Consider the following 18,830-nt stretch of genomic DNA (forward strand, 5'->3'; position numbering starts at 1 on the left):
TATGAAACTTTCACATAAAATTAAAATTATGAACCCTCAGAAGAAACAGAGACAATAGCCAACTCTAACAGTTGGTCGGAAGAGGAAGAGGCCACTGCACTAGTTCTAGCCTTGGGACATCAGACACTGGAAATACTGCATAAAATTATGGAGGATAGCCAAATTGATTACCAAATAATCGTGGAAGCTCTGAAACTGCGATATAGCAATACTACTTGAAGCAAATACACCATCACTCTGATACCGATATCAACAATTGCAAGAGACTTTGCAGAAGTATGGGCGACACATTGTCGGATCAATAAATTTGAAATCTTCCCAAACCCCAAAGAAAATTATGGAGTAAATTGGAATACACCCCTTCATAAAAATATATAAAGGACATGTCATGAAGCTAAGTCGACAAATCACCACATACATTGGCATCATACCTTAAATAACAAAGTTTAGCCATTTTATCAAATACTCTTATCAGATAATTAAGTTACCTGCATGGAAAATTGAAAATTTAAAAGGAATATTTCATGTTTAAATTTCCATAGAAGCAGAGTAAACTACAACTTGCTGCCAATACACTAAATATAGCAATTAAAAGTTCCAACAAACAAAAGAAACCATTGAATTTAATACATCCTAGGTTGGAACGAAATTACTTCATATCTACCTTATGTATTTTTCATTAAATAACCTATTGATAAACACTACGCAATTTACCACGTTTACACAAGCACATCGTTGATATTCCAATCGAGGTTCTAATATCCACTCTCTTGGGATTATTTGAATGGAGCAAGTATTATTACACATATTATGTAAAAAACCTGTTCCTAACTACCATTGTTGTCAATATAACTTTCGACTAACTGCTCCTAATTTGGCATAAGCGCTGTCAGAAAGTTGAGGTTTTTTTCTTACTGTGAAATGGCAAATTATGAGAAAATATCTTTTGTAATGCTTGTAATACTTGCTTTCAGGGACTATTTTACTTCGACTTCTAAAGAATGATGTCATATATTCAGAAAAAAATGAAAATTCAGTTGCTACAATAATTTTCATTTTGTTAACTCTTATGAAACCAAAAATTTATATTATGTAAAATTCCATTTTAATGTCCTGAAACGTATTTGCACATATTTGGTAGTTTTTTTAGGTTCCACCAAATGGGAAAATAGTCAATCAATTTAAATATTTTTTCTTCTCATTTCATCCACCACTTGTTTTTTTTTAACAATTAAAGCGAGTAGAGGTATTATTTGAGTCCCAGGTAAACTGTTTAATTAGCCAGCATTAAAAAAATCACTTTCTGACACTTTCTGAAAATTTAGTTGCTACAATAATTTTCATTTTGTCAACTCTTATGAAACCAAAAATTTATATTATGTAAAATTACATTTCAATGTCCTGAAACGTATTTGCACATATTTGGTAGTTTTTTTAGGTTCCACCGAATGGGAAAATAGTCAATTAATTTAAATATTTATTCTTCTCATTTAATCCACCACTTGTTTTTTTTAACAATTAAAGCGAGTAGAGGTATTATTTGAGTCCCAGGTAAACTGTTTTATTAGCCAGCATTAAAAAAATCACTTTCTGAAACTTTAGGGAAATTTCATGTTACTAAATTAATATGCTGCTCCAAGCTGTTTACATGACTCAATAAATCGGGTTTTACATTGCTAGTCCGAATTAATAATGTTCATTGAAAATGGTGTTTACTCAGGAATTGATTTTGGTTTTAGTAAAATAAATTTTTTCAGAAATTCTTCATTAGGATGCCATATGTAAACGCAGTCATTGATATTACTCATTACTACTTTTATAGGCTACCACTTTTGCAGTACTTCAAAAATTATTGAAAATAATTACCTATTATCATTCAATTGAGATTTCTTTTTCCATAAGGTGAGAAGTAGAATAACAACTTCTAAAATGCCGCTAAGAGTTCCCTTTTGAAGGGCAAATTCCATAAGCAAATTCAAAGAAGTATGTTGATCTTCTATAGGAACATTAGCATATGATCTATCACTGGTTACTTCCCTGAAATGACATTTGATATTAAAAACAAGCAACATGAAAACAGATCATTTACCCAGTGACAACCTGCCTCAAGAACACTGACGACTTTTCTACTACCTCTAACCACACCGGTGAAACATTGCCTTCTTCAAAAAGTGTTGCTGGCGGTAGCATTCTAAGAGAATCCAGGGCCTCATTTAAAAGTTCGCTGCATAAATCTATGTCTTCATTTAACCTCCAAGCTCTTCTTAGGAAGGCAAACGAAAAATTAAGAGCAGCTCTAGAGCCTACTCTAGCAAGACTGGCAGCAGGATCTAAGTTAACAATTTTGCATTTTGGTTTGATGACAGATTTCACTTCATTCAATGCTAAACTGATTTTTCTTGGTGAAATTCCTTGAAGAAATTCAATCGGCTGAGGTATTCTGTTCAAAGCAATGAAATAACGTTTCAATATTAATAAGCGATGATATAATCTTGTTGCAGATAATGTAGACTTTGCTGCTTCAAAGCAAATACATTTTTGTTCTTGGTTCAAGCTAAGTATACTTTGTGAAAGTTGTTCTGGGCCTAGAAAAAAAAATTAAAATCATCTTCAAACTTTGATAACAAAAATCTCAGGAAAATGGATTTAAAAAAATTCATTTGTTTCTTATTTACTTGCATAGTATGCTTTATTTTCTAAGATGAGTCTTATTGAGAAAGCTATGAAAAATATGTATAAATGTTTGTGCATGAAAAGAGTAAATGTAAAAAATCAAAACAATAATAATTGTACAATATAAGAAAGATCAATACATTTGTTCAAATGAATTTTAAAGTAAGGCACATTAAATAAAAATAATCTATCTTCTATTTATGTGTATCACGAAAAGAGTCAAGATATTTTTGCATGTAATTATCAATATGCTTTTTTTAATATCACACTTTCGAGTTTTTTTCCAATTGATTTATAATATCCAGTTTCCCTTAGTACAACTGAGAGGCAATTATATAAATTCAGATCACTATAAATAATTAAATCTTTTGTCATTTTAGATGCTGGTATGGTAAGTCTAATATGGCGATTAGTATATTGGTGTGTGAAATAATAGGCGAGAATGGTTTCCATATTGTTTTCATTCTTGAAAATAAGGCAGACACTGCAGACAGTCGCAAATATAGATCGAGATTGAAGTAAAAATTTCACGTGGAAGAAACAGAGGGTATACTTTCACAGATATCTTGCCTTGGACATTCAAAGTGCTTGTTTTTGAGCTACAAAAATTGTGTAAAATATTATGACCCTATATTTTTCTCAAAATGTGATTATATATCTCAAATGTGACTCAATAACAGCGATTAATCCTGATCAAAATACATTATAATCTGGCTCACTGGTTGATGTATATTAATATTCTCATCAGGCTGTTGCTCTCGATATTTTCAAGATCCATCGTATTAATTAAAATTCGGTGTTATAGTTTATCAGGAAGTCTTTGTTCTTGACGCTCCAGCTTTCACGCGTTTCTGGCAAGAAATCATCAATAGTCCTCTTTCAGATACTTTTACCACCAATGCTAATATCCCCAAGGATCTATATAGTATTTCTTTTTCTATAATACGGTAGCCGGTCGGTTCGACGTGGGTGCTTTGTTCACTCACTCAAATCGATCGCCGTGTTGGTCGCTGGTTCAAGTCCCAGGCTTAACGATCGATTTTCACTAGCTATCGTCCAACCCGTGTTAGAAATCACACGTTGAAAGGTAAGACCTCATTAGTCCTTAGCTCGCACAAGTTTCGACTTCTGAGGGTTGTCGTTCGTAGGGGTGCGACAGCTGGTTAACGGAAAAGCATATTTCAAACAGATTTTTTAAACATCAGCTATCTATTGGAAAGGATTATGAATCCAATATTTCAGTTTGCTGACGGCTGCACAGTTGTCTCTTGTTATCATTTGGATGATCGAACATCAATTGCCAATGCACATCTTCGGATTCACCAGGAAGTGCACAAAATCAAGTTGAATTCAATGCTACGAAATAATTTTTCTCTGAGGAGGTGAATGTGGCGGACTTCAAATAACACACAAATAATTTGTTGGGTGTCAAATTGGATAATAAAAATAAAATTTATTGTATTCGTATTGTATTGTAGGATGAAACTGCAGTAACGTTAGTTACAAATAAAAGAGGTGTAGAAACATATGAAATTTTAATTCTCATTTTTTCTATGAAATGAATTTGAAATATGAATTTATTGTGATTGAAACTATTAAGAGTGGCATGACATCGACTCGTAATATTTGAAGGAATAGAAATCGTTTCATCGTAGAAAAAACATTGTTCACAAGAGTTAATTGTAATATATTTGCTAGAAATGTTTAAAACTCAAAGTATAGACTTGTCTGAATGTTGTACAGAACAAACTGTACACTTTGCTGGGAATGAAATAGTATTGCAAAAAAAATTATAAACTGCATATATCAATCACATTTTGGGCATACAGTTAATAATGTTCTAGCACACGTCTTGGGAGAAAACCTGGTAATTATGGCAGGGGATTATGACATCAACTTTAATCTGAAGGAATATAATGTTCTAGTACATGTCTCGAGAGAAAAACAGGTGATAATCTGAAGGACGATGAAGTAAATGACTAAAAATGTTATGTTGACCTATAATTTTACTGAAAGGGTCAATATAGACACCAAGATCACTCCAAACAATAGAACTAGAATCGACAATATTTTCATCAATATTGAAAAAAAGTTCTCAGTTAAAGTAATGGAACCTCATCTGTCTGATCATGGAAAAGGAAAAAACCAGGTAATTATTGCGGGGTATTATAACATCAACTTTAATTTGTACGCTAATAAAGTAAATGACTAAAAATTTTATGTTGACCTAGAATTTAACTGAACCTCATCTGTCTGGTCATCGAAGTATACTCATTAGTTTCAGCTTGGATGTCTTGAAAGCTAATGAGGAATACATAGTATGAAGACCTATATTTACAAACAGTATATAGAACTCTATAAACAGCATGTTATATTTTGGTAACCGATAATTTTATACCTTCACTTGCACAAAAAAGAAAGCGAAATTCTTGACAGATTTTCCATCATATCAATATACAATATTCTTTCCGAGAAAGAGAATTAGAAAAAAAAATTTGACTTTTAAATTTAATAAGGAATTAACATACTTGAAAAAACACTCTAACGGCAATTTAAGTCATAACAAACTAAACAATAAATTTCGGTGATATTGAAGCATACAAAACGTTGAAACCGGAATAAAAGTAAAAAACAAGAAACCCTACTGTTAAAAGCTGCCTGAAATATATAATGATAATAATAATACTTTGTTGGGCTAAGATACATAGAAGGAAAAATGTACAAGCAAGTCAAAGTTACATTTACATTAGAGATGCAGTTTTTATGAGAAACCGTATCACCATATCAAGATAAATTCGTAAATAAGATTATTCTATCAATCGCTTTGAAAAGCTCGTTTGAGATCCGAGAATCCACATGCCATATATTTATGGTGATCTGAATCATTTTTCAGTTCACAGAAGGTTGGCTGGAGTGAAGATTCACATGAATATCGAGGTCTGAATACTACTTGATTGTTCATGTCTATATGTATTCAAGTTACACTTTTTTGTAAGATTTTTTCTGAACAGTTGGCAAAACCGCAACATGTATTTCACTAAACAATAAATTTCTCGGGCATGTTTATACTGTGTATTACTGTTACCGTTATTATTTTTGAAAGTTGTCCACATCTCTCTAGAATTATTTTTGAATCTATCAATTTTATGAAAATACTAGTTGTTGCTCGCAGCTTCGCCCGCTTAGACAAAGTTTCGTGACAAACCATTTTAAACAAATCTGTCTGTTTAAATCTGTTTAAAATCTGTTTTTCCGTTAATCAGCTGTCGCCCCCATACGAACGACAACTCTCAGAAGTTGAGAAACTTGTGCGAACTAAGGACTAACGAGGTCTTACCTTTTAACGTGTGATTCCTAACACGGTTGCAGAATCATTCCAGCTTCAACCAGATAAATTCTCTCGAGAAAAATATCTGGTCGAAGCGGGAATCGAACACACGACCTTCCGATCGTGAGTCGGATGCACTACCACCGCGGCCAATTCCACAACAAACAAACAAATAGTTACAATGTTTTTTTATTAACCTAAAACTTCAGGTTCCCAACTTCAAAACTGACCAAATTCGATACAATCTTTGAACACCTATTTTCGCCCTTGGGAGATGGAATTTTTTTTCCTTTCTTGATGCTTATTTGCGCTATACAAAGAACATACCTGCATATTACAAGATTATAGGTTCAGTAGCTTTGGCTGTACGTTAATATGAGAGCGGACAACAGCTAGTACTTTAAAAATACAGTAACTGAAAAAATATGCCAACTGCACTAAATAACGAATAGCTTCGAGAATCGAATTATGTTACCTATAAAGAATTTCGCAAAACTAACACAACCGTCAACGACGTCTGCCCGCACAGGTCTGCCAGCGTTCGGGTCGCGTTCTCAGCGATGGCGCTTCATTGCTTAGGTTAGTTAAAAGTGAAAGATTTATTCGCACTGAAGAGAAACAAGAGTCGCTTCATTGCTTAGACCGCCCCTCTACCTCGGCGCATCGTCGCATATAGTGTCTGTCACATAAGAGGTAGATATATGCTATCGCGGACTTTCATTTAAGCCTATATAAGATAAACAATGTTACGGTACATTATCTGCATGAAACTCCAACGGTATAGGCACCGCACGCCAAGATATCTCACAAGAAGCAAGAACTTTTCCGACTTACTTAATACTTATCATTGTAACCAAAATCACACAAAACCTTTGTAAATTGTAATCTATATGGTATTCTGATGTTTAAGCTGTATTTAAGTAAAGTTTCATCTAAATCCGATCAGTCATTTAGGCGTGAAAGAGCCACAAACATACATACATACATCCTCACAACTTTCACATTTATATTAGCATAGAATTTGTGCCTTTTTTATTTTTGAGATATCACCAAGTTCATTTTTACATTATTTATATTTATCCCATTTATTTTACTTATCAGGTTCTGACGAGCATTTATACATTTTATAAGCTCCGTCATGATTTCCAATTTATATCTTTACATTATCAATCCATAGCAATTCATTTTTGAATAAGTTTTAATAGTAGCAATATAGTTGATTATTTTGTCACAGCTTTCCAAAATATTTCATCATTAACATCAACTTACTTAAGAGACCAGTTGCTGTTTAACCATTTTATTTCCCTATGCTGCACAATGTGATATTGGTGCATTTCAGCTGAAAAACTAATAAATGAAATTGCATATTTTTTTCGAGCCCTCAAGGGGATCTAACATTACTTCATTTCGTCACGATTTACCTGAAATTATAATTGGGTATAATCCAAAAATGAATTTGAAAATCTCAGAAATAACGTAGAAAAGAGAATTGAAACTTCACTTTTATTTGTAACTAACGTTACTGAAGTTTCGTTCTATAAATACATTTTCAAAGTTACACATTAAAACTTTCTATGTTTTTTACCACTTTATTTGTAACTAACGTTACTGAACTGTCGTATGTATAAGTTTGAAAATGTCCTTATAGGACGAAAGTGCAGTAACGTTAGTTACAAATAAAAGTGGTAAAAACATAGAAAGTTTCAATTTTCTTTTCTTTATTATGATTTCTAACCACGTAGTAACGGCTACATTCATCAATTCATTAACTCAGAAATAACATTCAAAGAAGAAGAATATATTTATTGAAATACGTAATCTAATACACAATATTATATAAAACATATTACTAACATAGAAATTGAAAATAATTATATAAAAAAACTCAAAATGTAGATATAGTTCAAAATTTAAAATCAAAATTTTTTGTTTGAAATCAAGACATGCTATTAAAAATACATTACAATATAGGTGCAGCTCCAATACAATGATTTATTAATATTATCTTACCAAGTATTATTCTATCTAGCATTATAGATGGATTTCAATAGCTGTTTTTAAAAAATACTCAATAATGCACTAGATTTAGTTTCATTTGGTAATTTATTGTATGCATCAAACCCTTTGAAAAATAAAGAATTCATGGCACTTCTCCTATTTGTTCTACATAAATACAAATTAGTATGATTTCTTGTGGCATATTTGTGCACTTCTGAATTTGAACTAACAAATTTAGAAAAATATGAAGGTGATGAGTTATTCAGAATTTTATATATAAATGTCATAGTTAAGTAATACAACCGTAAAGAAACTGGTAGCCGCAAAGTTTGTAACATAATTCCAATTTCAGTGAATCTATTCACTTTTAGAACAATTCGTATACCGCGATTTTTGTAATTGAGATGTTTGATTTAGATTAAACAATAAATTAATAGAAGTATAGTGATCAAAATGTGGTTGGATAATCGCATTGTACACAGTAATTTTAGACAGAGTGGATAAATTACCAGAAGTTCTTGCGAAGGAATATAGTTTTTTAGATATTTATTTACATATATAATCGAGATGATTGCCAAAAAGTAATAAATTATCTAACTGGAGTCCAAGATATTTGATACATGATTCAATTTCAATGTTTTCATTATCGATTTGTAGATTTATTGCATTCAAAACAAGGTTGTTCCATTTATATTTTGTTGTAATAATCATTCCTTTTGTTTTCATTTTATTCAGTTTTAATTTATTTGCCATGAGGTACTCATTTATATCCTTTAATGCGGCATTCATTTTATCAATATCTTTATTTAAGCTTGTATCGTAGCATGCCAATAGTGTATCATCTGCAAATAAATTTATAAAATCAACGTTTATAAACAAGTTTATGTCATTTAAGTATAAGATAAAAAGCAGAGGTCCTGAAACGCTACCCTGAGGCACACCTATATGTATATCCAATTCCTGTGAGATATTATCTTGAACTCTGACTTTTTGCTTTCTTTGGGATAAATAGTCAGATAACCATTGGTAAACATCACCATCAATGCCATAACCTCTTAACTTTATTAGAAGAATATTATGATCAATTGTTTCAAACGCCCTCTTCAGATCAAGAAAAAACAGCTACTACAAATTTATTGTTATCAACTTCTTTTTTAAATTCAGATAAAGTGAGTTGTAGTGCGGATTCACATGAATATTTTTTACGAAATCCAAATTGATTATTTATTAAAATTTCATTTTTTCAACATGATCAAGTACCTGCTTATAAACAGCTAGTTCAAGAATTTTTTCTAACGGTGGTAATGTATTTATAGGTCTATATTCACTGGCCTTGATTGTATTGTTTACCTTTTGAATGGGAACTATAGTACTAACTTTTAAAGGATTTGGAATTTTAGAAGTTTGAAGAGAAGTATTTACAAGGTTTAAACTTATATGTCCACATGTTTCAAAAATGACTGAGCATTTTGAAATTCAAGATCTCATGAACATTGTTTCTGTTGCCTAAGGAGTTAACAATTATACGTAATTCATTCATTGTTAATATGTGAAACTTGGAAAAATTAGGATATAGATTATAATTATTGAATTTCCAATCTTGAACATTATCTATTATACTATGAACAATTTGCTGAATACTAGTAATGAAGTAGTAGTTAAATTCGTTCACTATTTCAGTTTTATTATTAACAATATACCTCTGGTTTGTTAAGTTAAATTCTATACAGCTCGGAAAGTTTTGGCAATTCATGTTTATAAGCTTTTTTAATGTTTTCCATATCAGTTGAGAGTTATTTTTATACATATCTACTCTATCGAAGAAGTATTGTTCTTTTTTCTTTTTCAATAAATTTACTACTTCATTTCTCTGTTTCTTAAATTCTTTCCATTTAACATTTCTATTCACCCCAATAGTTTTAATAAAATCCTTATATATCTGATCACGTTGTTTTATTTTAATATGAATTTCTTTGTCAAACCATGGAATGTTACTTTTATAGTGACAGACTTGAATTGGTGCAACTTTATCGATAACTGGTTGTCAGTTATTGAGTAAATTAATCTGACGTTTATTGTATAATTCAATTTGTCAATTCCCAAATATCATAATTTACCTAAAGCATTTTTTTTCTTACATAACTAATTCATCATAACACTAAAACAACAGTACAAAAATAACATTTCAAAACGCTCAAAGGTGCGAACTTTTTTCCTCCTTTTCATAAAAGAGGATGTATGCATCTCCACTCACAAGCGATTTTGGTGAAATTGGTGACACGTGTGAATCATTGTATTCGTGCCACGTGCCAGTATAAGGATGTCTGCAGAATGCTGTATAATGTCCGCTGTAGGTAGATCCAGTGTGATTCGAAAGTGCATATAGATTATAACGACAAGGAGTCACATTTTCTGCTGCATAATTGTTCATGTCTAATCCATCTAGAGGAAATGAAATATATGACACTAACATCTGTTGAATTCAAATCCCAATAACATGAAATTGAATCTAGTTTTATTTTATCCAAATTTGGCTCACTAAGGTTTCTATAATTTTTGATAGAAGTGCTTTCAGTTCGTTTGTTATTTTTGAGACAAATAGATATCAATGAGTGATCACTTATTTTAAGAGTAGGATGGACACAACAGTTTGCCCAATTTTTATTAGTTAGTACATAATCAATTAGAGTCTCAGTGTTATTAGTAATTCTGGTAGGATCCAGTACTAGTTGATCAATTCCATATTGCAGAAACATATATTTGATTTTTTTCACATATTGACACACACCAAAATTCACTCTTATGACCTTGCACCAGTAATTGTTTTTTAAAATGTAAGTCTTCTTTGTTGAACATTGTATACCACCCTTCACATAAATCACAACACCCCCGGTTTGCCGATTTGTAGAATCACATCGAATGTAACTATAACCATCCAGTTCGATCTCTGAATCTTCAATTTCACTAGTTATTCTAGCCTCACTAACTAGAATTATTTTTGGATAATGATATAAAATGCTTATTTGAACTTGGTCAATTTTTTGCAGCAAACTTTGGGCGTTCATGTATATGATATCAGTAAAGAGGTGGATATAAGGGTCCTGGTTGGTTTATTGTTGATAAATTTTATTGTTTTTGAATCATCACCATTTCTCATGAACTCTTCAAGTTTGGCTTTAATACGTTTAAAATATTCTTGTTGAGCTTTGGTTTGGTCTCCGGATATTTTTATTCCTGGGATTTTTGTAGATTTATTTTTTAAAACAAGTTTAGCGTCTTTTGGAGAGCTCAGAATAACTTTAAGTGGCCTAATTTTTGCTGCATTGAATTTTCCAAGCCTGAATAGTTTATTGTTTTTGTTAACATTATAATCCTCTAAAATGAATTCAACTGCCTGCTTATCTTCGGAGTTACGTTCATTTTGCGTATTTTTCTGGGATTCATTAATATTGTAAATTATTAAATTTGAGGCTCTATTTTGCCTATCCAGCATTTCAGATATCACTTCTTCCATGTCTGGTATCTGACATACACTAGTTGCATTTGATATTTGGGAATTGTCTTCATTATTTGCGAGTTTTTCTTCATTATTTGCCAGTTTTTTAACAAGTTCTTTCAGTTCTGATACTTCCTTGATTGGGGCTGGTACTTTATAAAAACCATCCTCACACTGTTCGGATACTGTTAAATTTCCACATTCACTGCACAGTAATAGTTTACAACTATCACATGCAAATAACTGACCATTTTCAAACTTTTTATTGCACTTTCCACAAGTTTCCATACTTCAAAAAATTTAGGTCGATTTAAATTTCGAGCTCTAGCCTCCTACGAGGTACTAGACGGGCAGGGATGACACGGGGGTGGCCACGTGGTTCCTTTGTCTCTTTGGGATGCGTTCACAAGCACTGGTTATTTATCTGTTTTCACTGTTTAAATTGAATACTTTGGTATTATTTATCCTATAGTTGTTTGATATACACGAATAATGCTTGATAGTACACTTGAAAGTAAACTTTTACAGTTTAATACCACACTTTCTTTGTTCTAACTAGGAGCGCGTGAGAGACATCTGTTCTCTTCTGCGGCTGAATACTGAATTATATTATAATCCCACTGAGATATTAAACCTTTGGAAAGGGTTAACGAGAATTAATTATATTAGGGTTAAGTGTGAATCTCATGAATTGCTAATCTCTAACAGACCTATTTTTTTTCTGATTCATTCAGCCGTTACTTGATGAAGATCTATAGTGACTTCATAAACTACACCTCACGACTTGATCTCCACTAACACAGTAGCTTCTTCAACAGTGATTTGTATATTCAAACACAGTAGCTTTGAATATTCAAATCACTGTTGCAGAAGCTACTGTGTTAGCGAAACATATAGATTTTTCAAATAAAGTTTGTGAAGATCAAATCGTTAGGTGTAGATTATGAAATCTAATAGACCTGATTACTGAGAAGGGAAGTTAAGATCTCTGACAGACAGGCCTACATAGTTCATAAACACCACACACCACCTTATTATTGCAGAATCATATGTCACAAGGAATTATTCGTTTGAGACAGTGATGTGTGAAATATTGAAAATGGTTAAATCTACAAAGTTTGCATCCAAGATTCATAAGAAGACCAAACGGAGTATTCTGATGAAGAAATTGAATGAAGCAAGGTATGTAGATCACTTTTATATATTGGCATTAGTATTGGCGTTTTCTCTATGATTTTATTTAATGAGTTCTAAGCAATAATATTATTCAAAAATTGTTATATGCCACTCGGATATTTTCAAGTTTTCAGTATGGAAAGAATATGTTTTACGATGATTCACAAAAATTTTGTCAGAAAACCTTTTTTTGTTCAGTAAGTAGCTACTTATTCATAGGTGCTACCAAAAAATATAGGATATCTTTTTTGAAGTAATCAAATAACTCGTGTATTGCTCGTGTATGTTCTGCTGAATTTGTTTAAATTCCAATCATATTTATTATACTTGTGATGCACTGTTTGGAACCTTTGGTGTAGTAATAAATATTACTGTTTTATCCCAACACCAAATCGTTAGTTTTAACACCTTGACACGTGTTTCAATCACATAGTGATCATCTTCACGAGGAAGATTAAACTCTTGAACTCTTCCTCTTGAAGATGATCACTTGGAGATTGAAACACGTGTCGAGGTGTTAAAAATAACGGTTTGGTGTTGGCATACCACTCCGGTAATATTCATATTTATTGTATTCATTTATTTTAACTTGGAAGCATAATTAACATCGTTTTCTTTTGAGTATTACTTTCTATACCAGAAAGAAGAATAATGAGGATGATTTGACTAAAAATGTAAACATCAATTTTTTTTTGAAATCAAGTCCATTTTGGAACAAAGGTAAATAAAGCTGATCGTTCAGCATACAATCAGACTACTAACCAGGCAGAAAGGTAATGATAATATATACAATGATGATATATTATTTTTTCACTTTTGGTTGTCATATGAATGCATCGAAAATAAATGATGATAGGACAATTGCTCAATTTTGCTAAAGGTGAAACAAAATCTCACAAAATGCCGCAGATTACGAGGAAACACAAAAATTGTGTGCTAGACCAGACATGTTTTATGGTCCAAATGTCACAGTTCCTGACGTAGATGAAAAGGAGTTGTCTCAGATAAAACAGGTTTTTCTGAATAAACTTGCCGAGGGAGTGTCCTCGGAAGAAAAACTACAGAACAGAAAAGTCAATGAGAGGTCAACATGACAATGTATATTGGCGCAATTGCTACAAGATTATATGACAGCATCCAATTTTGGCGCAGTGGTAATAAAAGTCAAAAACTCCCTGCCACAATCTTTGTCAAGATTCTCTATTCAAGAGGAGAACTAAAAACTCCTGATGTTATCTTTGATAGATTTTACTATTTTACTTCTATTCTGTTTTACTATTTTGGATTAAATAAAAATACTATGAAGCAACCATCAACAACCTTGTTTTATTTTTTGTCATGCAACTACTTGTACCAACCATACATTTTTGCCAACTGTTCGACACAAAACTAAACTAAGAAACAACATATGTTCGGACTACACTCAATAGATGTCGACAATGATTCAGAAATTATTACATCAGCTTATTATTTTAACACCTTCTCTTAATAATTACTGAATCATTTGGTCAAATTAACAACATAAAAACAATTTAACAAAATGACAAATACATAAAGTTATTCCGGAATACCAAACATCAATGTATTCCTGAATCTTTGAAATTTGTTCACATCCAAAGGTTTTGTGAATATATCAGCTGTTTTCTGCATTTCAGTTGGACAATACAAAATACTTATTATTATACCTTCTTTGATTTTCTCATTTATGAAATGGAATCTAACATGTGCTTTAGAATGTTTATTACACTGATTATTTTCTATTATTTTTATGGCACTTTGATTATCCACATTCAATTTTATTCTCACTTCGACATTTGTGAGTTCTTCAATTAAATATTTCAAATATATCAGTTCCTTAACACATTGTGCAGCAGCAATGTATTCTGCTTCAGTACTGGATAGTGATACTATTGGCCAAGAAATAGGGCCACCACAAAACATGATTAAACAGCCTGATTACACAGCCTGCTTTTTCGTGTTTCAGTGTCACCCGTAAAGTCACTGTCACTGTAAGAAGTTATTTCATATGTTGTGCTATATGCAATACCTAGATTTCTTGTGCCTTTCAGGTATCGAAGCACTCTCTTCATATTGGATATATCTTTATTTGTTGGATTTTCCATTCTTCTACATCCATATTCCATAGTATTTGAGATGTCAGGGTGAGTTTTGTTTGAAAGGTAAAAAATATAATAGAATTTATTCATCATTAAAATATCATACACATATAACATATACATTACTGGTATAATATTTATCAGACTAGTCACACAAACTGAATAAAAAGCAGCTTATACATTCAAATTTAAAAATTCTTCGTCATTGTAAAAGGCATTTTCTAGGAGAAGGTCTATTAAAGCTTTTTTGAATGTATTGTAATTTTCAATATTTCCTATTAACCTAGTTGCTTTGTTATAACATATGACTCCTTGATAGCTTGCCGAGTCTTGCCCGAGGGCTAATCGGGAGTAAGGTAGTCTCAGTTCATTTCCTCTGCGAGTATTGGAAGCAAACTTTCTATTAAGTTTCGGTATGGAAAGTTTGTGTTAAACAAACTTTCGTCTTTTGTATCAGTCGCTAGAGGTGTTTTAGCCGGTTTCGCATCTTCCATGTCATTTTCCATGATTTTAAAACATTATTTACATCATTTTCTTGACTTATGATTATCGAATCTGCTTTCTTTTCAATTTCTAGACCAAGAAAGAATTTCGGATCATCTTCTAAAACAGTTTCGAATTTTTTGTCTAAGTTTTTCAAAAGATTATTCATTTCTTCTTCATTCTCTGTCGGATCAATATTCCATCATCCACGTATATGGCAAGCATAAGTGAACCGGTATCATTTAAAAATATGCAGTTGTCACTTTTGAGAATGTGAAGTCCGTTTAGTCTCAAAAAATTGGTAAAAGTTTTATTCCATCCTAAGGGGGCCTGTTTTCGGCCACAAATTGATTTTTTGAGTTTGCATACTTTGTTTTCTTCCGAACAGCCTTCTGGTATCTTCATATAGATCTCTTCAGACAATTCTCCATAGAGAAATGCAGTTTTTATATCAAATTTTTTGATAAAATAGTTGTTGTGAGCTGCTAATGCAAATAAAATTCTCAAAGAGCTCATATTTACCACGGGGCTGAATGTTTCTTTGTAATCCAGACCATATTTTTGCTCACAGCCTTGTACGACAAATCTCGCTTTGTATCTTCCGTTTTCTTTTATTTATTTTGAAAACTCATTTATTCAACAAAGTCTTTCACTTCACGAACACACATGTGTTGTTTTTCTTTAGTGATTCTTTTTCGTCTTCTATTGCTTTCAACCATTTGTCTTTTTCTTCACTATTTATTGCTTCTTATAAGCTAAAAGTACATGATTATAGTATTTTTTTTGGTGCTCTTACATCTCTTCCTCTGACAGTTGTTTGGCCTTCTCTGAATCTTAACATTTCATTGCTTTCATAAAATTCTTCTTCAGTCTTTGTTTCTTCTCTATTTTCTGGGTCCGATTCGTTTTCTGATTCCAAATCATTATTATCATTTACTGGTACTTCTGGATCTGTCAATTTCTTACATTCATCATCCTTTTTATCGAGTAATTTGCTATCAATCTTGTCTTCAAAAATAACATCTCTATGCATAATTATTTTACCTTTTTCATTGTCCCACAAACGGTATCCTGTTGAAAAATATCCAATGAAAATATACTGTTTACTCCTGTTTAGTGTTTACCACTTACAGTGGTAAAAAACATAGGAAGTTTCGATTATCTTTTCTTCATTATGATTTTCTACCACGTAGTAACGGCTACATCTATCAATTTATTAATTCCCTTACATTTGTACCAATTTTGGGGTCTGAGTCAATATATTCACCTCCATTATCACTACTTATTTTTGATACTTTAAGATTATGGTAAGCTTCTACTTCAAGTACATTTTGTTTCAGATAATCTGAAACTTCACACTCATTTTTCAATAAGTAAACCATATTGAAGTGGGTAACGTCATCTAAGAATGTTAAAATGTACCTTTTATTATCTCAAGTAACAGGATCCATAGGTCCACACAAATCCGTATGGATTATTTCAAGTGGTCTCACTGCTCTTGATCTGATTTTGTTGAATGGAAGTCGTGTTTGTTTTGCTTCCAAACATGTTTTACATGATTTGCCTATTTTTTTCACAGTCTGCTTTACTAATATTTATCCCTCTAGAGAGAACCAAAAGCCTTTTAATGTTATTAATACTTAAATGACCCAATTTTCGATGCCATAGTTTTTCAGTAAATAAAATTTCTGAATTATTGTCCAAATTCACTATGTAAAGTCCATTTTCTTTTTTCTGTCCTTCAAGATTTTTTTTATTGTTTTTTATTATGGTTACTTTTTCCTTTTCGAATATTACTTTTCTTTCCTTTTCGGTGAATTCATTGACTGAAATAAGGTTTTTACTTAGTTTTGGGATGTAAAGAACATCATTTGAAACACAGTCATTTGCTTCAATGGAGCCAATACCAAAACTTCTCATATTTTCACCTTTTTTAGCAACTAATATTTTTGATGTAGTTCCTTCCAAATAATTGAATATTTTTATATCATTACACATGTGGCTTAACGACCCTGAATCAACCACAACATTTTTCAGTGCTTATTTTGTTTTTATTTCGCCTTCTATCAAAAATGCAACTTTTCTGTCGTCTTATAATTGTATATATGAATGGAACATATATGTTATGTATCTAAAATGTTATGCATGCATTGCTGCAATGATTTATATTTTTACTTGTCTGTGAATTATGTTGCTTCTGTAACAGAAATTTGTATTTAAAGGCAAATAAAGCACCTATTTATCATCAATAACAAATCTGCACCTTTCAATCAAAACTTTGCTGCATTTATGTTATTTAGGTGTACACTTTCTTTGGTAGTGCACTCCTTTGAAGAATATTAGATATTTTGGTTATTAGAATATCAAATGCTATTTATACTTCGTGTTGAATATATTAGTTGTTATGAAAAAATATGTTAGTAGTTACGAGATAAATATATTTACAATGTATACAGAATCTCACCTGGCTGTGGTCCCCAAGCCCATCTGTCCAGAAATGAGTCTATAGATGGTAATTTTTCCTTATTAGGTACATTTTGAATGGATTCTTCAGCATCAAGTTTTTGGCAGGGTTGACAATTACAACCACTGTGTGGACCGCAAATTCCATCGCAACAAGTACAGGTTAAAACCTATAATTAAAAATATAAGGGTAGAAACAAAAACGATATTTCAATAAAAAGGAATTCATACAAATAAGTGGCAGAGTCTACTTTACCATTAGAAAGGATTTACTCTAAGAGAATTATGTAAAGCGAAAGTTTTTCATTTGAAGGGTAATTTGTTTAGAATTTTCTATATAAAAAGTTTTTTATTGTTATCAACAAAAGATTATTAAAAAAAAATGTTACCTCAGCTCATTTACCAAAGAAAATACATCCAGTTGAGTTTTAAAACGTGATTATTTTGATACACAACACCATACAAATACCTAGGACCGCCTAGAGGCCTAGAGGGGTACACACGATGCACCAGGCCATACAGTTAAGAGAGCTAAATTCAAAGGTGTTTTTTTTAATTAATTGTTGATTGACGTTGTGACCAATAAAACACCAGAAGACACATAAAATAACAAACCAAACAAAACATATTTTGTATATTTAATTGGAATTGCCAGATGATGCACAATATGACATACTATAGGTGATGCCTGGGCAGAAACAGTTATCGCTATTCAAAGAGAAGTTTGAATGGACTGTCAGCCGCGCCAGTCAGAATTGGTTACCTTGATTGTACCGCTCTGTCAGCCCAGGATTTTTAATTTTCTTTAGGCGGGGCAAAAACTGAAAAATGCCGACTCCGCCACTTATATTTATTTTTACTTTTATCCTCTCTAATTTCAGCTATCAGATGTTCACAGATTAACATTTGGACATAGGCTTTTCAGGAATAATGCATCCATCGCTGTTATTTCTGTATCATGCCAATTTATTTTCAGATATATAGACATGAACGTGTAGGATATACAGTGTGTAAAAGCCACATAGAATAAATCCATTATTTCGGTTACGGTACTTATTTTAACAAAATCCCGAAACACATCAAATTTAAATTATAA

At 31.7% G+C, this 18,830-nt stretch overlaps 1 protein-coding gene across 1 annotated transcript in view; it reads right to left on the reverse strand.

Annotated features, from left to right (window-relative positions):
• HERC2 (E3 ubiquitin-protein ligase HERC2) overlaps positions 1-18,830 on the reverse strand; it is a 196,876-nt gene that overhangs the window by 169,699 nt on the left and 8,347 nt on the right. The window contains exons 3-5 of the mRNA XM_074173110.1: positions 17,736-17,904; positions 2,090-2,585; positions 1,867-2,037 (exon numbers count right to left, since the gene is read on the reverse strand). Of these exons, the coding sequence (XP_074029211.1) occupies positions 1,867-2,037; positions 2,090-2,585; positions 17,736-17,904 (836 nt within the window). The remainder of the gene's footprint in view (positions 1-1,866; positions 2,038-2,089; positions 2,586-17,735; positions 17,905-18,830) is intronic.

Source organism: Leptinotarsa decemlineata, unplaced genomic scaffold (genome assembly GCF_025532065.1).
Source record: "Leptinotarsa decemlineata unplaced genomic scaffold, Ldec_3_MD MMD2_tig00000199_RagTag_RagTag, whole genome shotgun sequence".
NCBI lineage: Eukaryota > Metazoa > Arthropoda > Insecta > Coleoptera > Chrysomelidae > Leptinotarsa > Leptinotarsa decemlineata.